The sequence below is a fragment of the Mustela nigripes genome, chromosome 11 (assembly GCF_022355385.1).
Source record: "Mustela nigripes isolate SB6536 chromosome 11, MUSNIG.SB6536, whole genome shotgun sequence".
NCBI lineage: Eukaryota > Metazoa > Chordata > Mammalia > Carnivora > Mustelidae > Mustela > Mustela nigripes.
The window spans coordinates 27,536,701-27,563,790 of record NC_081567.1 but is presented as its reverse complement, the minus strand read 5'-3'; the positions used below and the strand labels follow the sequence as shown (position 1 = coordinate 27,563,790).

The 27,090-nt window shown below is 44.2% G+C and overlaps 1 protein-coding gene across 2 annotated transcripts in view; it reads right to left on the bottom strand.

The window, feature by feature from the left end:
* Positions 1 to 27,090, bottom strand: part of PARN (poly(A)-specific ribonuclease) — a 156,941-nt gene that overhangs the window by 114,468 nt on the left and 15,383 nt on the right. For both annotated transcript variants that reach the window (XM_059415283.1, XM_059415284.1), the window contains exons 9-18: positions 26,169 to 26,207; positions 24,707 to 24,749; positions 23,599 to 23,679; positions 19,913 to 19,969; positions 15,570 to 15,647; positions 12,195 to 12,238; positions 11,045 to 11,087; positions 10,059 to 10,134; positions 7,565 to 7,675; positions 7,187 to 7,256 (exon numbers count right to left, since the gene is read on the bottom strand). In XM_059415283.1, coding sequence (XP_059271266.1) covers positions 7,187 to 7,256; positions 7,565 to 7,675; positions 10,059 to 10,134; positions 11,045 to 11,087; positions 12,195 to 12,238; positions 15,570 to 15,647; positions 19,913 to 19,969; positions 23,599 to 23,679; positions 24,707 to 24,749; positions 26,169 to 26,207 — 642 coding nt within the window. The remainder of the gene's footprint in view (positions 1 to 7,186; positions 7,257 to 7,564; positions 7,676 to 10,058; positions 10,135 to 11,044; positions 11,088 to 12,194; positions 12,239 to 15,569; positions 15,648 to 19,912; positions 19,970 to 23,598; positions 23,680 to 24,706; positions 24,750 to 26,168; positions 26,208 to 27,090) is intronic.

The window sequence follows — 27,090 nt, the reverse complement described above, 5'->3', positions numbered from 1 at the left end:
CCAGCACGCTTCTGCAGCCCTGTAAACAAGCAAACCCCGGCCGAGGTCCAGGCATGGACTCACATGCACACATTACGAGGCTTCCGTGCCTAAGAAGCAATCTAAACCTCAGATGGTGAATAAACAGAGAAGAAAAATGCTCTGCGTATTTGCAAAGTATCAGTCATTCTCACAGACTGAGATCTCCTGGAAGCAGTGAGTTGCTCAAAAGGGAACAGTTCACAGAAGGACAAATGCAGAGAGGCTGGAAAGTAGATCAGAGGTTCCCAGGAGCTGAGGGGAGGCAGGAGCAAAGACTTCGTGCTTCATGGTTACAGGACTGCTGCCCGGAGTGAGCAAGAAGTTCTGAGAACAGAATGATGATGTTGGCAGAAATATTGTGAATGTCAGTAGCGCCACTGAATCGCAGACTTAAAAATGTTTAAGGGGCACCTGGGTGGCTCAGTTGGTTAAGTATCTGACTCTTGATTTTGGCTTAGGTCATGATCTCAGGGTCATGAGATCAAGTCCTGTGTAGGGCTCTACATTGGGCAAGGAGCCTGCTTAAGATTCTCTCTCTCCCTCCCCCTGCCGCCCTCCATGTACTCTCTCCCTCTCAAATAAATAAGCAAATCTTTAAAAAAAAAAAAAAATGTTTAAGGGGCATCTGGGTGGCTCAGTGGGTTAAGCCTCTGCCTTTGGCTTGGGTCATGATCTCAGGGTCCTGGGATCGAGTCCCACATCGGGCTCTCTGCTCGGCGGGGAGCCTGCTTTCCCCTCTCTCTCTGCCTGCCTCTCTGCTTACTTGTGATCTCTCTCTGTGTGAAATAAATAAAAGCTTTTAAAAATAAATAAATAAATAAATAAATGTTTAAAATGGCAAATTGCAGGCTACACATGTTTTATGATAATTTTTTCTAAAGTAATAACTCCATACACCAAAAACTGTTGAACTGTACATTTTAACTGCGTGATTTGGTATGTGAATTTATATCCTCATAAAGTGGTTAAAAAAATAAAAATAAACAGCTTCCCACAGGTTACAAAGTAAATGCCATTTCTTTCCTCTCCTGTCAGTAAAAATTTACACCTCGAAGTGCTACAATGGCACAAACACTGAGAATCGACCACATGCCTCCAAGGGCAAAACCAGCAAGTGGAGAAAACCCATGCAAACCTTCTCCCTGGACACCACTGAGTTACACGGGGCCTTTCCTTCTCCCCTTCCCTTTTCGGATCAAGGCCCCTGATTGAATGCGAGGTCCCACCTTCAGGGTGTGTGCGGTACAAAAGGTATAATGAGGGATGCCTGGGTGGCTCAGTCAGTTTAGTGTGTCAGACTCTTGGTTTCAGCTCAGGTCATGCACTCAGGGTCATGAGATCGAGCCCCAATGTCAGCTCCGCACAGAGTTTGCTTGGGATTCTCTCCCCCTCTCCCTTTGCCCCTCCTTCCCTGCCCCTAAAAGTAAATGGATGAATAAAATCTTAAAAAAAAAAAAAGGTATGATTATAGGGCGTCTTCTATGAAAGCAGAACAGGCCTCCATGTGCTCCCTGCATCTGGTCAGAGACACACAGTGTCCAAGCAGAAACGTCCCCACGGCAGTGACTGCAGCAGCGGGCTGACCAAGAGCCACCATGTGCCAGGCATTTTACATACACGCTCGCCTCTTACCCTCACTACACCCCTATCAAATGGGTATGAACGATCTCCATTTACAGACAAGGAATGTGAGATACAGAGAGGGTAAGGAACTTGCCCGAGATCGCACAGATGTAAGAAGTGGGGCTGGGATTCAAAGCCAGATGCCTGACTGCAGAGACCACAACTACGCTACACTACACGACAGCCCAGAGTGCAGCAATTCTACTGGAGAAGCTAATCAAGTGATCTAAAAATTTTACATGCAAACAGAACCAGTTCCACTGACTTCTGTGACATCCCCCGCCGCGCCTCCCCAATGGCATAAACTGTGTTGTAACTCTTGCTTACGCGGGGGTGTCGCAGGTCTCACAGTGGGGAAAATCACTGTAATAACGCAGAGGACTTTATACCCAACCTGAATGGTCCGTAAAAACACATTTGACCCTCACCCAGGATGCTAAAAGCCGACAGCAAAACACTGGGAATCAGAACAGATTAGCCTCATCCTCCTGTTATTCCAGCACCTTCTGTATAAGGGAAGGACCAGCAGGATAGAAGATAAGCAGGGTCTGCACTTCCAGAGTTCTGGGACAACTCGCTGGCGACCTGGCACTCCACGCCACTCCGCATGAATGGCGGCTGCCTGTCAAGGGAGCAAATGAGCTTTGCTCTTCCCATTATCACCACAAGGGCCGGGAAGAAAGGAGGTATTCTGCTTACCTATAATCTTTCAGTCTGAAATTTCTCTGATGTCAAATAGGACCCACAGGCATATATTACTGTAAAGGAGAACAACTTGCTACCAGCATGTGATGGCTTTCCGTGGAGGAAAAGGAAAAAAACATGGTGCTTTAATTTCAGGTGTCAAAATGATCCCTCTGCCTCTACACTGATCATGGTTACCTGTTCCTACACAACCTTCTGTAAATTGCTGTACTCATCTGAATGTCACAACCTCGACAGACGCTCCAAAGCAAGGCCAGCTGGGTCCCTTACGTCCCAAGGGAACACGCTCCATCAGCACCTGATTTCTCATCAGCAAACACTAAGAGGTGGGTACAGGCAAAAGTGAACACTTAACACGGGCTCCAATTTTATACCCACATGGTAACAAATTTTCTTCTTGATCATGAAACTAGAAACACAGAAATACATTCCACTACCACATCGACTTTTCGAACCTGTTGGCATGTTAAATTCTCTTCCATTTCAAGAAAGGGAAGTAATAAATACTGGGCGATGTCCTTTGGCATCTCATGTGAGATCTGCAATTTCTAAGGGAGGTGAATAATTTAATCTCCATTTTATAAAGGACGAAACCATTTGTCCAAGAGTGTATCACTCCTTTTGATGGCTTGTCTCCTCATCTCCGTTGCAGAGACAAGAAGGCCTAGATTCCTACAGGAATCCTGTTCCTATACAGGACACTTGTGCCAAAACCAAGACCGCCATCATCTAGGGTGAACAGCAGACAATTCTTCCTTTTTCATTCCCTTACTTACAGAGATTAGCCAAAGTAAGAGACTTGCTCTTTTCCTTCCTCTTTCTAAGAAGTGAGGTAAACAGAAAATAACCTTCCCAAAAACCTTCAGAAAAGGTTATCTACAAGAGAGTTCAACGCGTCTTGCCAACACAGATGACTATTAATAAAACATAAGGTAAAAGCCTGATTCTGTGCTTTTCTGTGGTATGAAAAAAAGTGAAAGCGGAGTATTTTTAGCCCTTCCCAGCCTAACAGGATTTGACTGAAGGATCTTCTCTTAAGTCTGGTTTTCCATGCATTGATCAACACTGACCAAGGTTACAAGAGAAGGCAAATCACTTCCTGCCCAAACTGCCTACAACACAAACGAAGGGCACACTGCACACAGACAGTCACTGGCAGGGGTCTGATCAGGATCTCCATGGCTCGGCTTCCTTACGACTTTCCTTCTGATTCCAACAAAGGGAGGAGAAATGCAGGAAGCACCCAGGCAGCATGCGGAAAAATGGCAGCATGAGAAATCCTCCCAGGACAAGCTTCTAGGCAAGTATGGCTCAGAAAGCACCTTCTACTCCATGCGGTCTTTGCAGATCACTCAACAGCCAGCTGTCTCAGGGATCTCTCAATAAAACTTCCCCAAAAAGGCATCATTAAGGCAGCCAAATGCCAATTCAGAACAATGCAGAAAGAGGTGGGGTTTTAACTTCCCCCTCAAGGTTTACTTTCTAAACATAAATCTGGTGAGAGAGGAACAAGAAGTTATTTGCATATGTAGGCAGTTTGATTTCCACCCAAATTTATGTTAGGGCTATGCATCTTTGGTTCAGCTCTTTCTGAGAAAAGCCTGGTGCCAAACAAACTCTCAGAGAAATTTACAGACTTTTCTAAAAATCAACCACTTGAGATAATGTGGATGGCCCTTTCTGAATGTTTCTCTACAAGGGTAATCTTGAAAAAAAAAAAATGACAAAGTCAAGGTTAAGGTCATACATCAAACCTTCATGGAAGTTAAATGAGGTCAGTATTAACACAGAAAGAGATGTCGAAAGGAGCAAGTGCTTTTCCCACTTCCTAAATGGGCTGAGAAGGGATGACCGCATTTCATAATGTTTTTTACGTCAAATCCCTATGTTGTATACCTGAAACTAATACGATGCTGCATATCAATTATTTTTCAAAGAAAAAAGAAGGAACAATTGTACTTGACCAAGCTATTCCAATATAGAATTAAAATATTTTGCATTTCAAATCCTGCTGGACTTTCTTCCTTCAGAGACGAAGAAAATATTCTTCCTTTACAGATGGAAGAAAAAATGGAGCAAAAACTCAAGAATTTTCAGGGCGAAATCACAGGATTCCTGAATCTTCAACTATATTTGGTATGCATCTAGGTTTCAGGGGAAAAAAAAAAAAAACCAAACCATGAATGAATATTCCCAACCCAAAATGAAACTACATGTTTACCGTCTAGTTCTTTTGAATGGTCTTAAACATTATTAGCAATAATATACTGGTCTATTAATACATAAAGTCTTTCTTAAGCTTCTTTTTTTTTTTTTAAGATTTTATTTATTTATCTGACAGAGAGAGAGAGAGATCACAAGTAGGCAGAGAGAGAGGGGGAAGCAAGTTCCCTGCTGAGCAGATAGCCAGATGTGGGGCTCGATCCCAGGACCCTGGGATCAAGACCCGAGCCAAAGGTAGAGGTTTAACCCACTGAGCCACCCAGGTGCCCCTAAGCTTCTTAATTAAAGCTAATTTTGATTGCTCTTCATGTTGGTCACCCAGGTTAATGACAAACTAAAGTGCATCCTATTATCTAACCCAAATTGTATCCATCACCTTATTTTATAAGGACTTGATTTCAGTGGAGAAGCAGGCTTGCTGTTTTAAGTATTTAAAAATAAGGGGCGCATGGGTGGCTCCATAGAAAAAACACATGACTCTTAATCTCAGCATCACAAGTTCAAGCCCCATGTTATATGTGGAGCCTAGCTAAAAATTAAAAAAATAAAAAATAAATATTTAAAAATGAGTAAGCTTGTCCCAGCTGAAAAATACTGCTGTGCAATGGACTTAGCATCCTGAACATAAAAATGCAAGGAGTGGCCATGATCCAAACAAAATTTAGGGTCACCTGCACATTCCATGGTCTGTGACATAAGCTGCCCTTCCAGAGATTTACAAAGATAAACAGTCTCCCCAAAATAGGGGCGCCTGGGTGGCTCAGTGGGTTAAGCCGCTGCCTTTGGCTCAGGTCATGATCTCAGGGTCCTGGGATCGAGTCCCGCATCGGGCTCTCTGCTCGGCAGGGAGCCTGCTTCCCTCCCTCTCTCTCTCTGCCTGCCTCTCCATCTACTTGTGATTTCTCTCTGTCAAATAAATAAATAAAAATCTTAAAAAAAAAAAAAAAGTCTCCCCAAAATAAAAGTGAAAAGCTAAGAAAATCCTGTTTTACCCATAAGGAAATGGGCAGACAGCAAGGATTCAACTGTTAGCTTCTAAAATTAATTTTCCGGGGAGCCTAGGTGGCTCAGTGGGTTAAAGTCTCTGCCTTCAGCTCAGGTCATGATCCCAAGATCCTGGGATCGAGCCCCTCATCAGGCTCTCTGCTCAGCAGGGAGCCTGCCTCCTCCTCTCTCTCTGCCTGCCTCTCTGCCTACTTGTGATCTCTGTCTGTCAAATAAATAAATAAAATCTTAAAAAAAAATAAAATCAGTAAAATTAATTTTCCATGCCAAAAAAAAATTCAAATTTATTTCCTTATCATGATAATGTATAGAATACATTATGCTATAATGTATTCTATATGTATACTCTAATGTATAGAATCGTTGCATTACTATTTTGTGCACTTGTAATAGGACGCTGTATGTTAACTATATGGAATTTTAAAAAACTTAATAAAAAATTCAACTGTATTTTCAATATATACTACATTGTTTTCTGTTTCTCTCTGAAAGATGTTTTGAAGGTCAAACACATTTAGCTCTGAACTTCAACAGAAAAGAACAAAGATTAAAAAAAAAAAAAGAAGAAGCCAAAGTGTGATAAAACTTACTAACTCAGACTATACAAATTCCAAACCTGTAGGAATCCAGATGTTTGGAATTAACATCTGTCTCTGCAGCATGTCACCTAAGTACAAGCACTGTGATACTGGTATTTACATAGACATCCAAAGGAGACAGTGTTCTTACCCAGTAATGCACTGATAGGATTGTAAAGTGCTGCATATAATGTAAGGAAATGATGTAACCAGGCCAACGCTGAAACGGTTCTTTCTCCCAGCAGTAATGACCCATGTGGGCTGCCTTGTTCTGTCTGGCTCCCCCAGAATCTCCTAGAACCAATCCTGTTAAAAGAGCTGGGGTAAAGAAGGTTTAGGGCTCTGGCACAGAGCCCAACTGTGGCCAGCTTGAGGATCACATCTATAACTTTCGTCTCAACCGTGCCAAGAAAGCACAAACCACACTTTGAAGTAATCATCTTGAGAGTCTTTGAAAATGCTCTGAACTTAGACATCTCCCTAAATCACACAGACTTCTTGCAACGATGAGTACATAAGCAAGCTTTTACTTCACCGGATCCATTCAGATGAAAGCTTGGGATAAAAGGACAATCAAAACTTCTCCATAGATTATCTTAAAAGCCATTTGTGTAGCCAACATCTTCTTAAAAAGAGTATTATTTAATGAGATAATAACGCAAGTATAAATAATAACCTCATGTGTAAAATATGTTAGCAGTGTTCGGTCCAACTAGTACATACACACACACACGCACATGCACACTCACACAGTCTCTCTTGCAGGTAATTTAAATGCCAAAACTACCAGTTCTTTGTCTTGGAAAAGATACACTAACTTTGGCATTCTTTTCTTTTCTGTATTTCTTTTTTAGGCAATATATTTAATAAATTATTTCCCAGAAGGTCAATTTCTGTTTTCGAAAAACATCTGAGTCACTTGAGATGAGAACCACTTTATCTAAAAATGCACTGCATCATCCTTACCTGACATCCCAGATACTGGGCTCTTAAACAGTGAGAACATGGGCACTGGGGCCCTGATTACTTACTTGTTAAAAAAAGGTTCAATGAGTTTTGATCTGGCAGACACATGAATTTTTGGAGGGCTAAGAAAAGAACCTAATGAAGAAAAGAAGCAGAGTATTACATAGAGTCAAGGAGACAAAGCCTGAAAGTTCAGACAACGAACTATGTAATCAACAGCGCGGTTCAGAAGGGTTAGAGGCACTCAGTAAGGGCTGGATGCCACACCAGGTAAGAGTCAATGGGGCCTCCTGTGCCCTCTCCATGCCCCACCCCAGGCCCCTCCAAAGCTGACCTCCAGCCCTCCCACTTCTATATGGGTGAGCGGACCCCAGGGAAATGGAAGACAGGCAAGATCCACCCCAGCCCACGGTGTGTTTGGTGGAAACAGGTACGGCGGGTACCTAGGTAGTTCGCCATGGAGATGAAGCACAGCCCTGTGATATAAGCATCATAGCCGGCCTCGTGGAGCTGCTCCGTAGCTGTGTCGTAACTTGGAAAACCTTCCGCACTTTCTAAAGAGGAGAAAGAAAAAAGAGTTTTCCTAAGGATATCACAAATCGTGAAGACAGGCAGGTACACCACCCTACCCAGTCCAGATGGCATTGGTATGTGCCGCAGAAGAATCCTCGACAAGCAGGAAAAGGCTACCTCCTTCTTTATTCTCTCTGCACAAGACCTTGCAGTGTGAGATAAAAGGGTCACTGAAAATGAGGGCTTGGGTCTAGACTAAAGAAATGGCTCAGTGACATCATCAAAGACCCAGCCACAGGCCTCCTGTCAGCACAGTGGTGGGCACTATTTACGATCATGCATAACTTGCCCTATGACAGATGACCCCTCTTCTGACCGCTTTCTGAAGTCCCAAGGAGCTTCTTCCCTGAGGACACGGGGACATAACAAGTATTTCAGTCATGACTAATGACAGCATGGAGTTGTACGTCCCACTGAGTCTGAATCTGTGTTCCACCATTTACCTGCTACGTGATCCTGGGCAAGTCACTTCTCCTCTGGGCCTCCACTTTGGCAGAATGGAGAGAAAAACCAATCCCCCTGCCATGGAGCTTTTAGGAGGATCAAATGATCTGACGCCAGGAACGCTCTCACATGGTGCTGGGCACGTGGTCCATGCTCAGTCACTGGTAACCATCAAGACCCAGACCTCCCTTCCAAAAGGCAAAAGGCCCTTCAATATTGGCAGCTCAATTCAACATTGCCCTCTGCTCTTTCCGAGCTATTGGATCTAAAGATGGAGGCACAACGAACTCCAAAGATAGATCAGAACTTACTGTCACGCTGCCCATGGAACATGGGGCCACTTCACAGGAGAGAGCATTTTACAACAGGATTCTTACATCACACTGACACACACTGCCAGGTACCAGACTATTACATGGAAAGAATGGGATAAAACGGTAACTCCTAGGGGTGCTTGGTTTCGGCTTAGGTCATGATCGCAGAGTCATGAGCTCGAGCCTGGCCTCCAGCTCTGCGCTCACTGCAAGGTCTGCTTGAGATTCTCTTTCTCTCCCTCTACCCCTCCTGCTCGTGCTCTCTAAAATAAATAAATAAATCTCAAAAACAAAAAAAACTGTAACTCATAAATATTTCCTAGAACCGTTCTGGAAATGAATATCAAAAACACTATAACAGAACCAAAAGCATGAATGGGAATTAAGAATAAAAAGACTAACTATTCTTATGTGACTATAAGGCTCTTTAGGCAAGAATTTGTTAACCCCATATTAAATATTAGACTCCAAGCTTTAAAAAAGTCTTTTAACATGATAGCCAAGAAAGTAATATCCTCTACTCCGCCACCAGCTGAAACACTATTTCCAAAATCAATTATTTCCATCATACCGTTACAGAGAAGGTCTAGGCTTTCTTCCCTCACCCTCACTCCTTTTCTTAATTCCTTTTTTGGACTATTACCCAGAAAGGCAAGCAAATAGCTGTAATCTTGGCTGCTTTAGTACCTTCCATTGTCAATTTCCAAACCATCAGTCCAATTATCAATGTCTTCAGAAGTCTGCAGGCTGCAGCTAATGGAATGCTAATTACAGCGTCAGCAGCAAAATGAAGCGTATAGGAACCAAGGAAGAGACACGTGGCAGGTTCACTGAACACCTGGGACCCAGGGGCCCAGGGACCAGGACATGGTAACACATCTCTGCCCCAAGAAACATTCTCCCTACTCTGCTTCTCCTCACTGATGCTGTCCCACAGCTAAGCCACCTCTGATGGGAGGCAAGGCTGGAGACTCTCCTTCCTCATCCGGAAACCCAGGTCTTGGGCTTTTCTGAGACAAAAGTGTATTCTCAACCTCTGGCAATTAATCACCGATTCTTTGTCTCCACTTAAACAATGCACTACAGAAAAGAAAGACATCAAATTTTGGGAGAATTCCAAGCATTAGGAAATTAAAGCCCTGAAGCTTTAATTGCTAAACTTCTCAATGAATGGGCTACCCCACCCAAATCTATAAACATAAAACATACATAAGATTACGAGACCAGGGGCGCCTGGGTGGCTCAGTGGGTTAAAGCCTCTGCCTTCAGCTCAGGTCATGATCCCAGGGTACTGGGATCGGCCTGCATCGGGCTCCCTGCTTGGCGGGGTCGGTGGTAGGGGGCTGCTTCCTCCTCTCTCCCTCTGCTTGTCTCTCTGCCTACTTGTGATCTCTGTCTATCAGATAAATAAATAAAATCTTTAAAAAAAAAAAAGATTATGAGACCATCTCTATTCAGAAAGCAGTAATTCAATACAGGGCATGAGCAAGTTAACTCCGCCAAAATCTGTAGCTGTGCATATGTCTAGAACAGGTTCACCCTTTCTTCTATGATACCCCTGATCACAAGCCCTGGGGGCACTATCGGGATCACTTTATTTTCTTACCAACTTTAGGAGGGTTGAAAGGTGTCTCTTTTAACCGCTTTTCCAATTCTGCGAGAGATGTGTTGTTAATGATATCCTGCAAACCAGGAAGCAGAGAATTATGAGCTTTAATCATCTCAGCATAACATACAGGAGAGATTCACTGAATGTCAGGACCGGGGGGGAAAAAAAAAAGTATATCTAGCTTTGTTCCTTTGCGTTCTTTAAAGAAATACAAGAGTCATGGTTTGGTCAGCGTGAGAGAGACAGCAAGGGTCAGGTTCGACGTGCAGGAAGTATCACCATAGCATAGGTCTTTGGGAGAGGTGTCAACTACCTACAGGACTTGGACCAGAAAGGTGTGCTGTTCTGGCACTCAGTTCACTCAGTGAGGTGAAGTCACTTCACAAAATAGCAAATGATTTCACTTTTACCTGAGTTTTCCTGATTAGAAAATATAACCAAAAATCAAGAAAATAAATATATAAATCAAGAAAATAAAAACCAAAATATATAAAATCAAGAAAATGAAGTGTGTACACGTGTAACCTATTCAGAAATGCATTTTATATATATGTATACAGAAATACACGTGTGTGTGTATTGTTTTTTCTTTTTCTTTCTTTCTTTTTTTTTTTTTTTTTAAGTAAGATCTGTGCCCAGCATGAGGCTTGAACTCCTGACCCGGAGATCAAGAGTCACATGCTCTACCGACTGACCTAGCAAGGTACCCCACTCCAACCCCCCCAAAATACATTATATATTTTAATATTAAAAATGTTTACATTCAAACACAGTATAGAGGAGAAAAAAAGTAATTCCAACACCCAAAGACAAGCACTAATCATATTTCTATATATTTATCTCTACTCTTTTCCTCATTTTTTTTTCTTTTTTGGACGTATTTGAAAATAACATTTCAATTAGACCAGAATTCCAAGCTCCTAGTACCAATTCAGAACAATTCAAAACAGATTATCACTGAGAGCTCCAATTTAAAGAATTACCTTAAAAGGTTGTGTGCTGGCCATCAATTTTGTATCCAAGAGTCTGGAAACAAAAGAAATGTTAATAAGGAAAACACAATACACAACAGTGTCCAGAATATTATTTTTTACTCAAATGAAGAGACAGCCTCTGGTCCTAAAAGCTGACAAGAGAACTAAGCATGTGAGCCACTGTCACCCAGCACTAAGGCCACTGCTACGTCAGATAGGCTCAGTCCTCACAACCCTCTTCATCGAGAGGCTCTATCGTGCTCAGAGCACAAGTTCTAGAACTGCTTGTACCCCGGGCTACATTGATTCCAAGGGGAAGGCGAAGATCTTTGGAAGTTTTTCCACAGTTCAAATACTGCGTAGGTCTAGTTCCCCAAGTTCCTAGCTACTATACTACCCAGATTTGCACAAGATAAACTCTTGGAAGCTCAAATCTACATTTGGTAGTTTCACGCTATTGTTATTTCTTAGAATTCTGTTTCAGAGATTGGAATAATGAAAAAAAAATGGAGACAGATACTAGTATGAAAACTCTTGCCTTTGACATGACTGTGAACAGGAGAGATAACAGGGCCGAATTAGGCCAGACGTAAGAGCAACAGCTCTGTGGCCACACCTCCCCGTCTTCAGATGGGTCCTCAAACACAGATCCTAACTCTGGAGGCCCCACGTGGCTGACACGTGACTCACCAGACATGCGACAGAGCAGAAATACCCTGACACCTTAACCATGGGAGCCACTATCAGGTTAAGGTACCAACTTAGAGATGAGGGGAAAAGTCGCCAGCCGGGCAGTTCTCGACTGGCCACAGGACACTGTCAACTGGTCACGTGAGTGGGACAGGGCCCATCTGGCAGACAAGAGGGACAAGAGCCCACTCAGGAGGACTGCACGCACTCTTCAGAGATCTGGGTGTGGGGGGAGGAAAAAGCCGGGTGCTCTCAGTTCAAATTCTGGTTTTTAATGCAATAAAATTGATTGTGAGCTATAAAAGCAAGCAGTCACAGTTGGCCCTAGAAACCATTAACTAGCTATTAGCAGCTGGATTGTAATCATCTTCAGGTAATTACTATTATCACTATTTATTACCTGTTTGTATCTTCTACAGCAGGAGAACTCTTTTGAGTGAAGGATAATGAATCCCCAAAGAAAGCTTACCTAGGGAAAACACACGTTGTCATCTCCTTAAATTCATTTAGGTCCTAAAAGAAAAACGCACAGACAATGACTTGCTGTGATTTTACAAATACAGTCACAATACTGAAAATACACATAAATATTTCAAGCACCATAGCTCTCTTCTCAAACTGTGATACCTCACACAGGCCCTTTAGGCTCAACTGTCAGATCTGCTCCTAGGTAATAATCACTTTCTGAAAATCGTCACAATGTCCCGATGGGGAATCGTATGATCTGACATAAAACTTTTGCATAACCATAACAGAAAAAATTGAGCATGTTATGCCTGAAACAGAGGAAGGGGGCAAAGTTTCTAATATATGTAGAAAGCTTCCAGTAATAGTTCTATCAAATGAATCCGTCAAAACAATGAGGCTAGCAGAGTTATGTAAGTAAAATGGTTTATACAGAAAATGGACCTACTGTAAATTAGGCTATACCTTCACTGAGAACATCTCCGAAATGCTAGTTAAAATGGCCATTAAAACACCGATTTTCCAACATGTACAAAGCATGCTTTAACTACTCAGAAAACTGCTAAAGAAACACCAGTAACAAGTGCTTAAATTAGACAATTCATTTCCCAGTTTATTTTGATCAGGAAGTCTAAAGCCGAAATGAGATGGATCTAATTTTGAATGAACTCATTTCCATACATAATTGCCACAGCAGACTGAGTAGTCACACTCCTGACCCTTTGTAACTACGCTTCTCTTCAGCGTTATTCATGCTTCACAGCAAACTGCCATTTCCAATTAGCTTTCCAAGCCTGTAAATACAGGCCGTATTTAACCAGTTTGGAATATTTACCAGCTTTTCAATGGCTATCGTTAAATTGACAGACAATACATGAACAAGTGGTTTCAGGGCTGAGGTCGAACAAAAATCCAAGAATGGGGGCGCCTGGGTGGCTCAGTGGGTTAAAGCCTCTGCCTTCGGCTCAAATCATGATCCCAGGGTCCTGGGATCCAGCTCTGTGTCAGGCTCTCTGCTCAACAGGAAGCCTGCTTCCCCATCTCTCTCTGCCTGCCTCTCTGTCTACTTGTGATCTCTGTCTGTCAAATAAATAAATAAAAATCTTAAAAAAAATAAAAGGTTATACTGCTTGTCTGAGGAGCTAATCACCTAGAAGAAAGGGCAGGATGAAGAAAACACATATGCTCAAAAGCTATACCGTTTTGTGGGAGTTCAGAGAAGGAAAAAAAGCAGCTCCTGGGCAAGGCAGCAGACAGGGAAACCTTCGGGAAAGAGGCATGCACCAGACCTTGGTAAAGCTGTACACAGGCAAAGGAGGAGGAAAGCTGGAGACAATTCAGAGAGGAGAAAATGGTATACCAAAGCCACAGACAGGCAAAAGCACAAAGCAGTCCCAGGAACAAATGAGCCAGTCTTGCTGGGAGTAAGGAGGGTTTTAAGTGACTAGAAGATACAGAGCTGTTGGGCCAGATCATAGAAATCTTGCCATGCCAGGCTAAAAAGAATCAGCTGTAGAGAAAAGCAAAGAACATGGGATTAGGTTCAGAATTTTGAGCAGGGTCAGTGATGTGAACAGAACCATGTGTCAGATTATAAAACTGGCACCATCAGGGGCGCCTGGGTGGCTCAGTGGGTTAAAGCCTCTGCCTTCGGCTCAAATCATGATCCCAGGGTCCTGGGATCAAGCCCTGAATTGGGCTCTCTGCTCCGTGGGGAGCCTGCTTCCTCCTCTCTCTCTGCCTGCCTCTCTGCCTACTTGTGATCTCTGTCTGTCAAATAAATAAATAAAATCTTAAAAAAAAAAAAAAAACTGGCACAATCAGAAGATACTCATTTGTTAAATCAATATTTAATGCCCACTATGTGTCAAGCTCTGTTTGGTTAAACCAGTCACTTCCCTGGTTTAAAGGTCAAAAAATCATGAGAGGAGCTGCTATGCTTTGGTCTAATTGGCCAAAAGAAGTGGTTGACCTGAAGTAACCATCAGCTCTTTCCATCTGCCCATTCACACCCATCATGTTCGAGACTCAGCACCAGGAAGTCTTTGAGTCCCAGAGGGCGTGATACCATTTTCCTGAGAAGCAATGACAACGTTGAGGTTGCGGAAACAGGGCAAGGGGAGCAAGAGACCCGCTGTAGCCCGAGCTGGGCTTTGTTGGGCTTTTCCAAAGAAAGTCATCAAGATCCCAATGGAACAATGTCTCATAAGAAAGTGAAGTGGGGCGCCTGGGGGGCTCAGTGGGTTACGTGTCTGACTCTTCATTTTGGCTCAAGCCATGATCTCAGGGCTTTGAGCCTGAGCCCCATGTCAGGCTCCACACTGGGCATGGGACCTGTCTAAGATTCTCTCTGCCCCTCCTCTCCCCTGCAAAAGAAAACAGAGAGAATAAAGGAGAGGGAAGACATGGTGATGGGAGGCAAGCAAGATGAGCCCAGGTGCATAGTTAGGGAGCAGAAGGGGAAGAGACAAGAAGAGAAAGTCTTTTCCTGAGGAGCCAAAGAGGCGTGTGCCTTGGTGCCCTGAACCAGCCTGGCTCCAAGAGCAAAAAACCACCACGGTTAACGGAGATTCTAAGGGAGCAACCTAGCAAGAGGTCACCACAAATGGTGCAGGACCTGATCTGGTTTAGTTGACCTGAAACACGGCTCACCTTCAATGGCCCCATTATGGCTAATGTTAGCAGCAGCACACTAGAAGCCCACACCTGTGGCCGGAAACCCCTGCCCGGCACTAACCGAAAAAAAAAAAAATACTAGCGTCAAGTCGAAATAAATGTCCAACTCTGCTCTGGCAATGGCAGATCTGAAGATCCCTTACAACGGCTGATAAGTACCTCTTTTCAAAAAGGTACCCCTGAGCACATGAGACTCTCTCCGGGAATGTGCTGCATACGAGGGAACAGCACTCGGTACAGAATGCTTTCTCTGTAATAAGGAATTGTGGATTTTTTCTTTTATTTTTTCTTTTTTCAAGTTTTATTTTAATTCCAGCTAACACAGTGTTGTGTTAGTGTCACATGCACAACACAGTGATTCAACACTTGAGTACAACACCCGGAGCTCGTCACAAGGGCACTCCGTTCCACCACCTGTTCCCTCCTTCCTCCCCCCCCCCCCCCCACCACCCCCAACCGTCAGTGTGTTCTCTGGAATTAAGCGTCTGTTTCTTGGTTTGTCTCTCTCTCGCCTTTTTTGCCCCCTTTACTCATTTGTTGTTCTTGTCTTCAACTCCACATGTAAGCGAAATCCTATGGTATTTGTCTTTGACTGACTTCTTTCATTTAGCCTAATATGCTCTAGTTCCATTCACGTCAAGTCGCTGCAAATGGCAAGAAATGGTGGATTTTTAACCCAGGCGGGCAGGCAGAGGTCACTTACCGCAGGCAGAGGGCAGTAGAACTGATGAACTGTGTGCATGACATCCAAGAGCATGTTGTGTCCAATAACGAGCTTTCCCTAAAGAAAGTCAGGGTTAAGCAGAAGACTTCTTGGCACAAAATTTTATTAGGGCTTGAGGGTGAAATGTAGGGCTCAGAATCTATAAGGATTTTGTACTGAACTTACCTTTTGATATTAAAAAAAAAAAAACACAACCAAAACCTGCAGGGGTGCCTGGGTGGCTCAGTGGGTTAAGCCTCTGCTTTCAGCTCAGGTCATGGTCTCAGAGTCCTGGGATCGAACCCCAAGTTGGGCTCTCTGCTCAGCGGGGAGCCTGCCTCCTCCTCTCTCTGTGCCTGCCTCTTTGACTACTTGTAATCTCTATCAAATAAATAAATAAAATCTTAAAAAAAAAAAACGCAAATAAATGTTAGGGCTGGTTTTATTCCTCTTCAGTCTTAAGAGCGCACAATCCGTTCTGCAAAGTAAAAACCCCAATGACTTTGATTTCATTGATCGTCTCTGCTTTTTATTCATCTTATCATCCCCAAGAATCAGAAGGGGTAAAATTTTTATTGAAGGGCTCAAAAACTAAGTGAAAAGTCTAAGTTACCCTGAGCTGTTAAGAATTTGTGAATGGGCTCCAAATATCTACTCTAGAAGTATATTCCTTAAAACAATTCATTTATTTTTAAAAGACATATTCATGACAACAGGGAAAGGTAAAAATAATTAATTTCTCATTCTATTAAACAGAATGAATCCTTGTTCCCTTCAATCTATGTCAAAATTCACGGGGCATGTTCTTAAATACCATTTCCAGTGCAATTTATTGCTTTTCTACCAACTGAAGTACAATATGTGTTCAAGAAACCACTGCTTTGTGGTAAAAACTAGACTACCAAAATGGAACGTCGTCCTCACTTTAACCAGCCAGGTGACACCATTTTTAACAGAAAGTGACTGGCCGTCACAGCGGAGCTTCTGACTGTGTCCCAGGGCACCATCAGAGGGAAACTTCTCGACTCATAGGGCCAAATGTAATTCTTAGAAATGAATAGCTCTACACGAAATCTTCCAAATCCAACAGCCAAGCTGTCCTTTGGGCGTGGAAACACCACAGTCGTACCTCGTGCCAGATCTGGGCTTCTAAACACCATTATCCAATAAAAGGAACCAGGACTCCTTGGAGAACTCGTGGATTCTAGAACTGAGGCAGGGAAAATACCATGTGGTCTGAACATCTTGTGATGCCAGAGAATGAGGAGGTACTCAAAAAAGGATGGGGGCCGGGGCGCCTGGGTGGCTCAGCCGGTTAAGCATCTGACTCTTGATTTCGGCTCAGGTCATGATCTCAGGGTGGTGAGATCGAGCCCCACATGGCGCTCCACGCTGGCCATGGACTCTGTGTTTAAGATTCTTCCTCTCCCTCTGGCTCCTCCCTGACCCCCACCCGGTCCCCCACCAAAAAAACAAAATAAAAAAGGGGCTTGTCCAAAGAACACAGAAGCCAACCTAAAGAAGTTCCCATGGCCAAAGGTGGTACAATTTAAGCAACGAAAGAAACAAAATGCTAGACGATAATCTGCAGAATAAAATAAATTCCCCTGAGTCCATGCTCCTAAATATTGTTTTAAATGAATGAACAGGAAAGAAGGGACAGCTCTTCCTTACAGAAGAATTACAAGAACAAGCGTAGAAAGAAAGAGGAAATACAAACTTGCCATTAAAACCCCAGAGTAATAACGGCTGTGGGCAAAATCACCAAGTTGCTGTATTACCAGTCAAGAGTCCAAAAAAACAGGCTTCCCATAGTCTCAAAGTATCTCCCCCAGTTTATTAACCACGAAGGGAATGTTACAGAACACAAATCCAGCGGACAGCATCTCCCCCAACTGATCAAGGCCAAGATCAGGAGCTATCATTTCTGTGGCATTCTTGCCAGCACTGTATACCGCCAATCTAATCACAAGAAAAGATCGGACAAACCTACACTGATGGATCTTTGACAAAGTGACAATCAAGATTCTTTAAACACACTGAGATTATAGGGGTGCCTGAGTGGCTGAGTTGGTTCACCATGTGACTTTTTTTTTTCCCTCCACCATGTGAATCTTGATTTCGGCTCTGGTCACCATCTCAGGTAGTGGGATCAAGCCCGCATCTGTCTCTGTGCTTTGGCGCAGAGCCTACTTGTCCCTGTCCCTCTGTTCCTCTCTGGCCCATGCGCGCTCGCTTTCTCTCTCTCTCTCTCTCCAATAAATAAATAAAATCTTTAACAACAAAAGCACTGAGATTACAACAGACAACAAAAGACTGCTGAAGACTAAGGAAAAGAAACAAGTAAATGCAACGTGGGGTCCTGGAAAGAACCATGAACTCAGTGGGGAAAGTGACGATGTTCCAATAAGACCTAGAGTCTGGTTCATAACATGGTATCAGCTTTCATCTCCTGGTTCTGATAACCGCAGGGTTACAGGAGGCATCCGAAGGGTAGCGAGGTGAGGGACCTAGGGAAACTCTGTACTGTTTCTGCGACTGCTGTGAGTGTAAAATTCATACTAAATGAAGTTTTTTAACATTATAGAAAACACAGATTTACTACTAAGAGAAGCAGGGAAAGACTGCGGTGTGACGTACATATTTGTGAGTACTGAGTATTCACTGGCTTTACAGACCCTGTGTCTGTGTTTATAAGGTATGTGACTTCTAAATTTTAAATGTCTGAGTCACTGATAAAGGGGACTTTTCCTGGTAGTATACTTTGTGATGTTAACCACCAACAGTCAACAATGTGTCGTGCACTGGTCTGTAGGAGACTGACAACACGGAGACGCACACAGCCAGCTAAGGCACCTGGGTATGAACCAGGCCAACAGAGCCAACTATCAGAGTGGCCACGAGAGAGCTGAAGGCCAAGGGACACCCCACAGGTCTGTATTCAGGGCCAGCCTCGGTCAAATCAACCACTTCCCTGAAATCTCTGGCTGAGTGTGGATGATACAAGCAAATGTGACCAGAAACTCCTCCTTGCTTCTCTGGTATCCAGAGTCTTAGCCACTTATGACCTGACTCATCCGACTTTCCATCCTGTTCTGGTTACTTCGTGGTCTTCTCTCACGGGGCTCTAGAACTGCTGTTCATTCCTAGTGGGGACAATGGCATGCCTCAAGGTCTTCTGTTCTCACAAGCCTGCACATCACAGTGAGACAGCTACAGGAGGAACACGGAGGGAACCTCCACGACCTCAAAGTGTCCTACGTAGGAAGCTCAGCACTCAGGGGACAAGATGATTCCTTCTCTAGGGGGCACAATTCCTTCTCCCATGGCCAACTACTCTAGGAACAGAAAGTCTTAGCCTCCGGGCGGTTGAGCATCCCAGCGAGCTGTCTGACTCGAATGTGTAATCCACAAAGCACCAGCAGCCTGACCCAGTGTATCTACGCAAGATGTGGAGGCCTCTTTTCCAACAGGTTAGGGAACAAGCAAAAATGTCTGCCATACTGATCACAGAATGCTCTAGCATATTTACAAAAATGATCAACACATTTTTAAAACTTATCAAATATCATCAAGGCTACCACACAGAAGATTCAGTTACATTTGTGCAGAAGAACTCAACATAATTATTTTTATCCTCTAGATTCTTCTAATTATGGAACAAAAACACCCTCAGTCAGATACCACATTATCTCCTACTATACTCCTTACTTGCTTATTCTACTTCCTGAGAATGGTTTTGAGAATAATAAAGGTTAGTTTCATGTAGCTGTATAAGGAAATCATAGTATAATCTTTCCACGTTTTATACAAAAAAACCTTTTTTAATTTTTTTATTTTTAAGTAATCTCTCCACCAAAGTGGGGCTCGAACTCACAACCCTCAGATCAAGAGTCACAGGCTCTACGAGCTGAGCCAGCCAGGTGCCCCTACGAGAAAACCTTCTGGAAAATGGTACAGATCCTATCGGCAATTATGATGTCACTGAGCACATTATAACCACGGTCTCCCTCCACACTAGGTAAACATTCTACACGTGGCCAAATGTGTAACTGGCAATGACGACTTAAGCGTTTCAACCTAAATGTTATGCTCAGGAATCTAGTTAAAAAGAAAAAGCCTGGGGGTGCCTGGGTGGCTCAGTCATTAAGCATCTGCCTTTGGCTCGGGTCATGATTCCAGGGTCCTGGGATCGAGCCCCACATCAGTCTCCCTCATGGTGAGGAGCCTGCTTCTCCCTCTCCCACTTCCCTCCTTATGCTTATGTTCCCTCCCTCGCCATCTCTCTGTCAAATGATAAATAAATAAAAATCTTAAAAAAAAAAAAAGCCCGGTTCACTTACCGAATTGGCAATGGCGTGGATGACTCTAGAAAACCCCACAGCATCATTCAGTTCTTCCTGATTTAGAGAAACAAACCAAGACAACTACTGACCTACAGATATTCCTTATTTGAACAGGTTAAAGCGTAGCCCCCCGAAACACTTTAGTGTTATCCTGAGTTAGACAGCTTTAGTTTCCCCGTTCTGTCTTCATCATCCCAAAGAACTGCCTCTGAAATAACCTATGTACACACCTTTCTTCTGTTTTTAAATGTGGAATGAGCAAGTCCCAAATTATTCATTAGTTACTAAAATAACGGTACCGAGGGTTTACCCATCACTTCGCATCATCTGCTGGAATTTCCAAGTCCCCCAAGTGGCCTTAAAAACACAAACTCTTCGGAGCTGCCACCTGCTGGCCAAATTCAATACTGCAGTAAATTCGGAGGGAGCCCATCCAGCAGTGAGCTGGCTGATCCAATCAAGCATTGTCATAAAGCCTGGCTTTCTTCCTTGCCAAATGCATTTCCGTACATTTAAAACATAGCACTCTGAGACTCAGCCCTACCCAGTTTCTTCTCTCCTTTCCTCCCAGTGATGTCCTAAGAGGCTCAATTTCTCTATCTGGACACCCTGTCCTCAGCGCTATGCTGGATGCACCTGCTGTCCCTTCCTGTCTCATCAGAGCTCTGTTACTGGAGACTTCTCTCCGCTCGCTAGCTCCTTGCAGCCCTCTGCTCTCTGGGCTCGCCCTCAGTGAAACTGCTCATCTCTGCAAACTACTCCCAAGGCTAACAAGTGATGGCGGGCATAGGGAGAAACTGGCACACTCGTTCCCTGGTGGTGAGAATGTAAAGGGATTCGGTCGCTATGGAAAACGGTACGGCAGCGCCCCCAAAAATTAAATACAGAATTTTCCTATGACCCAGCGATTTCATGTCTGGGTATATACGCGGGAGAACTGAAAACAGGGACTCCAAGAGATACCGCACACCCATGATCAGAGGAGCATTATTCACAAGAACCAAAAGGCAGAAGGACCAAGTGTCCATGACAGATGGATGAAGAAAACGTGGTCTCCACAGGCAGTGGACTACTAGTCAGCTTAAAAAGGAAGGGAATTCTGACACCTGCTACTGCACGGCTGAACCCGGAGGACAGTGTGCTGAATGAACTAAGCCAGCCCCTGAAAGACAAATGCTGGATGATTCCACTCACATGAGGTGCCTAGAGTGGTCTGACTCAGAGAGACAAAGTAGAAGGGTGGATGGCAGGGCTGGTGGGGGAGACAGTTAGTATTTAAGGGGATGAGAACGGTTACAGGGAAGGACGGGGTGCCTACACAAGGGGAAAGCACTTAACACTATAGAACTGTGCACTTCGAAACAGGAGAGTAAATTTTCTGTTATGTGTACTTTCCCACAATTAAAACTTTTTAATTTTTAAGAATATGTTTTTTTAAAAAACTTTATAATCCTATGCAAATGTCTGAATGACATGTTTTAGGACTTTCTCCCAGATAGACTATTAACTCTTAGGAAAAGCCATGAATCATTCATTCTGGGGCGCCCTGGGTGGCTCAGGTGGTTAAGCGTCTGCCTTCGGCTCCAGGGCATGATCGCGGGGTCCTGGGATCGAGCCCCGCGTCGGGCTCCCTGCTCAGCGGTGTGTCCGCTTCTCCCTCTCCTCCTCCCTCCTGCTCGGTGCTAACTTGCTATCTCGCTTTCCCTCTCAAATAAATAAATAAATAATTTGTTCTCATGCCCTCTGCACCTACCATAATGCTTGAACACACGGTGAATACACTAGAAACGGCGAATAAGTAATTTCACCCTAACTCCTACGCCAGAATGTTCATTGTTCCTTGTAACCAGAAGATCCTTCTTGCCAGGTGGGTTAGCCGTTGAATTCCTGGAAGGATGAGTGCTGCGCTGGGGTCGCTGCTAAGTATCTCAGTTCCCTGGGGTCTCAGATTTCTGTCTTGTTCTCCCCTCTGTCCTCTGGGTTGGAACTAGCTCTCAAAACCATTATTAAACTTTTACTGCCACACTTAAAAATCATTATTATTTAAAAAAAAAATAAGGAAAACTATTCCCAAGGCTAAACCCAGTGGCCACATCTCCGTTTTTATCCTTAACTTCTTCTCTGCTCACATTCCCCTCTTCAACACTCTCCTCCCTTGGCTGCTGGTCACAAGACCCTCTGGGTACATTTTCCTACTCCTGCTTATCATTTAAATGCCAGATTCCCTCAGGAACCCAGCCCAGACCATCTAATCCTGGTTCTTCGGCACACTGTAGGTGCTCCAGCCCGGTGCTGGTCTCCGGACCGATGACAGCCACACCTAGCCCTCACCTCACCTTCTCTCCTGCGTGCCAGAAGGACAAGCCCGCTGATAGGACACCCACCCACGGACATCCCAAGACATCTACAATGTCATCAGGTCAAAAACAGAAGGTAAAGTCCTTGTCCAATGTGGGGGGACACCTATGCCGTGGTACCTGGTGACTTAGCACGTTTCCACACAGGCAAAGGCCTGAGTCCCGACCCGTCTCTGTGCTGGTGGAACACCCCGGAAGAGCAGGTAGGAGGCTGGCACAAGGGTTTCTCACACCTTCCAGGTTCTGATGAGGCCTGGGGTTGTCTGCCCCCACCCTTTGCAGAAGAGAGCTATGGCACAGAATAGGACTCAGCTGTCCTCTATAATGTGCTCCTTGGTAATGGGGTACACACAACTCACACTGCAGTCTCCTGGCCCCTCTGGTCTCCGTGCTGTCATTTTGGTGGTTGGGACCAATGCGGCCAGTACCTCTGGCCGCTCTTCCTTCTCCTGCCCAAGTACTAACCAGGCCCGACCCCGCTTAGCTTCCGAGATCAGAGGGCATCAGGTGCGGTTAGGGAGGGATGGCCACAGACTGCTCTTCCTTCTCTGTGTAAGTAATATGTTGTCTAAATCCAGCAGTGGCTTTCCACATCCTCCTGACTCAGTCAGTCAGAGGTGGCCCTGCCTTACGCATGTGGGAGCTCTTGGCCTCCTCTGCCTGTGTCCCCCTACCAGGATCACGCTGGCCCAACCCCGTCTGAAACCAGTCTACCCAGTGGCTCAGATTCCTGGCTTGACTGTCTGTCTTTTTTCCCTTCTACTTTCACCACTCATACCCAATCCCAAATTCCACTGATTCTACCTTCTAAACCTCTCCTGGGTCCACCTACATGGCTCCGCACTATCCTATCCCAGCGAGGTCAGTCCACAGCATAACTGGTCCCCCCCGCCTCCAGTCCTCCTCCCTGGGATCCGTTCTCCGGACCACAACCAGGGTGACGATGCTCCAACAATGCAAATACCATGTCATCCTAATCTGTCGCATCACCAGTTTCAGAGTTTGTTTTAGGGAAATCAGCAACTGTGCCCAGAGCTACACACAGCAGCATTAGCTAACAGGCGTGCGGTTCAGGGACATACAATCCGAATGATGACCAAGACGACGGTTTCTTCGAGACTGATTCACAGTCAGACTCACTTTGGTGGCTTTAACCTTAAGTTTCCTTGTTCTGTTCTAGGTGTTTCTGCCAACTCAATTCTGCTACGGTAGGACACTATTCGTGACGCTAAATGTGACACGGGACCTACAAACACAGGTCCTAAGGCCTAAGTCAGTATCAAGGTGTCGCTTCTCACCCAAAGGACATGAACGTGACTCAGTCACCTGTTCCTTAGCGAGTTTCTGCTGCTCCCTCCTCTTACGCTCCTCTTCATCTACTTTGCTGATGACGATGTAGCGCTCTTTCTGAAAGACATAAAGCAGACATACACCTTTCCAGAGGAAACCTGACCTCAAACAACTCAGATTCAGCTGACATTCAAAGTTACACATTTTGCCAGCACACCGCCTTCCTGGGCTAACCCAATGAAAATATTTTGAAACGCCGCCGAAAGCTGAGTTGATGTGTTACAAAACAAAATCCTGCCTCAGCGCATGCATGACGTTTGCTCGTGTCTTATTAAGTCACCCCAACAGAGGTCACCTCCAAGTATAACAGACTGTGGGAATAAGATACGTTTCACGATGAACACCAAGAAATTATGCTGCATGTGAACGTGAATTTCTGAACAGGTGGCTTTAAATTAAATTTCTGTGTATTTCACTGACGTAAGAAAAAAAAAATCCTGGCTTTCCCATCAGAAAACCAGTCCCTTCTTTCTCATGCTTTCCATTTTGTATCAATTAAGCACATCACATGCTGTGTCCGAGTCTGAGACTTATCTTCTAGCAAGATTTTTCAAATAACTTCATCTCTTATTTCATCGGACATCTGACTCAGGAGCAACCGCGTAATTCTACAGTTCTGCATTTTTGCTCCTGGAACCCACCCTCAGCCTCCCATGGCCCATCAGGGGTCCATGTGGACACCTCAGGAGAATGTGCTAGAGCGATGCCTATGCTTATGCCCCAGATTCTATGAATTTCACGAGCCCACCAAACAGGAAGCCTTTTTTTTTTTTTCATGCAGAGCACTACAGCTTTCTGCCATCATCAGAAGGCATACTAACGTCTGCATACATTCAAGTTTACAAAGCATGTTCATGTCCATGGACCCACTCGATCACCACAAAACAGGTGTGAAACAAGCACAGACAGTCACTGTCAGGCAGGTCCTCCAGAGTACAAATGAGGAAGACGAAGCTTCCCAAGGTGAATTGACTTGCCCAAAGCCACCCAGCTCACAGGAAGCAGAGCCAGGAGTCAATCCTGACTCTGAGCACGTTCAACATCTCACTGCATGGGTTTGGTGCCCGATAGTTCTGGGAGTTACCTTTTCAGTTTCTAAAGTGTCAACGTGGATGCCTTTGGGATACCTAAAGAAGAGAGAGACAACAGGACATCACTAGAGGAGACAATGACAGCTAAAGCCTTAGGTATGTTCAAAGCAAATCTACAGCTATAGTTCAGTAAGCTTTATTAAATATAAAATAAATACTACTATGATGAAGACTTTATAGGAAGCCTAGTCCATAATACTCCAGCTTCCCAAGATTTCTCTATGTCTGCTTTTTAAAAGGCAGGAGTGTATCTGATTTCAAGTTAATTTTTTAGGACGAGAACATCTTCTGAGGTGTCACGCACCACATGACACAGTCAGCTCATTACCACACAAACTTGCTTCCGAATATAAGAACATTTACTTCCTAAGGGCAACTGTGAAGGCCATCTTAGGGGGCATACATAGAGAAGGTTTGAGAAAAGTTAACTGTGCCGTAGTTTGGCATGGTCGCTTGCAAGAGCCAAGGAGAGGAATCTGGAACCCACATGGAGTACACTGCAAGGGTAACATGACAGGAAAGGAGCCCATTCAGAGGACAATGGCCCTTTTCCTGTTTTGTTCAAGGTAAATTTCATGTATGTATCACTGATAGATTCTAATGGGAGAATAACGGCCCCAACGTCAAATACAAACATCCAACTGCTCATCACTCATGTTCAATTTTTGGCTAGAGATCCACCTGAAAATACAGACAGAGGGCCCTTGGGTGGCTCAGTGAAGTGTCCAACTCTTGTTTTCAGCTCATGATCTCAAGGTCATAAGATCAAGTCCTGCGACGAGCTCCATGCTCAGCATGGAGTCTGCTTGAGATTCTCTCAGTCACCCTCTGCCCCTCTGCCCCTCTGTCCCACCCCCTCACGTGCACACACATACACATGCTGCCCCCCCCGCAAAAAATTAAAAAAAGAAAATACAGAGAAACCACCAGAAACACCTCCAGAAAAACACCTGCACAAGATCGTGGATGAGATCTTGAGAACCTGCTTCTTCCTCTTTCTCTCTCTCTCTCTGCCTGCCTCTCTGCCTACTTGTGATCTCTACCAAATAAATAATTAAAATCTCTAAAAAAAACCCAAAAAACAACAAACAAACAAACAAAAAAAAAACACTCATCTACCTGTTTTCTAGATCTTAAAACCCCATCTGTATCATATACCTTCGAAGACCACGACACCATACATCCAACTTAATGGACTTCAGGCCAAAGTGACAAAAGAAAATTTTAAAGGCTTAAAAGCACATGCTAAGAAATAACAGCAAAGGAAATTAGCAGATATGTAAGGAACTTAAGAAGTAGGGGGAAGTAGCACAATAAAGCAGGGCCCAGGAGCGTGACACGGTCCGATGACCAAGAGCTGCACAATCTTAAAAGTGACAAGAGAGCTAAAAGATTGTATACAGTTTTCGATCCTGGGCCCCTCACAGAGCTCTTACTCATAATATAAACACTTACTTCCAGCTCAAAGTCTGATAAATCAGTTTCCTTTGGAACCTGTAAGAAGAAAAGAGAAGGTCCTGATTTGGGCTCATTAAAAGAAAATCCTAGCTGAGCACTGGTTGGGAAAGACATTTAATTTTTCAAAGTGAGTCCATGAGAAGTGACAGGTGATATGCCGACAAAATACACGCCGGCTATCTGAGGTGGCAGGAGCCCTTGTCACCTGTGTTCATCAGAATCTTCTTTATTATTATTATTATTATTATTATTATTATTATTATTATCATCCCATTTACCCAAGAGGTAAAAGATCTCATCCAACCACAGTATCACTTCTCGTGGCTGTCCAGTGACATTTAAGAGACACATGCATTAAAACACTTTTGTGGGGCACCTGGGTGGCTCAGTGGGTTGAGCCTCTGCCTTCGGCTTGGGTCGCAGTCTCAGGGTCCTGGGATCGAGCCCCACATCGGGGTCTCTGCTCAGCAGGGAGCCTGCTTCCCCCACCCCCACCTCTGCCTGCCTCTCTGCCTACTGATGATCTCACTGTCTGTCAAATAAAATAAATAAAATTAAAAAAAAAAAACAAAATACTTTTGGAAAGCTAGTCACAAAGTAAAAGGGAAGTAAGGCGTTTGAGTCACTGCCTCTTTTGAACACTGATTGCTGTTTGCTGCCGAGAGAAATCAGAAGGACAGAAGCAGGCTGACAGTGAATGCTTCCCTTTAAGCTGTCAGGTATTAACCATTCTTCAAGGCTAAAGTAATTATACCACTCTGGGGCTTGACTTAAAGCCAAAGAGGCACAAGGGTTTTCTCAACCCTCTGAGAATAGGACAAGCTGTTCATTCAGTGTCTCAATACACCATTGTCCCCACTATGTTAATGCTAAAGTTAGTACTTACATCCTGGGAACATACAAATAATAACAAGACTAT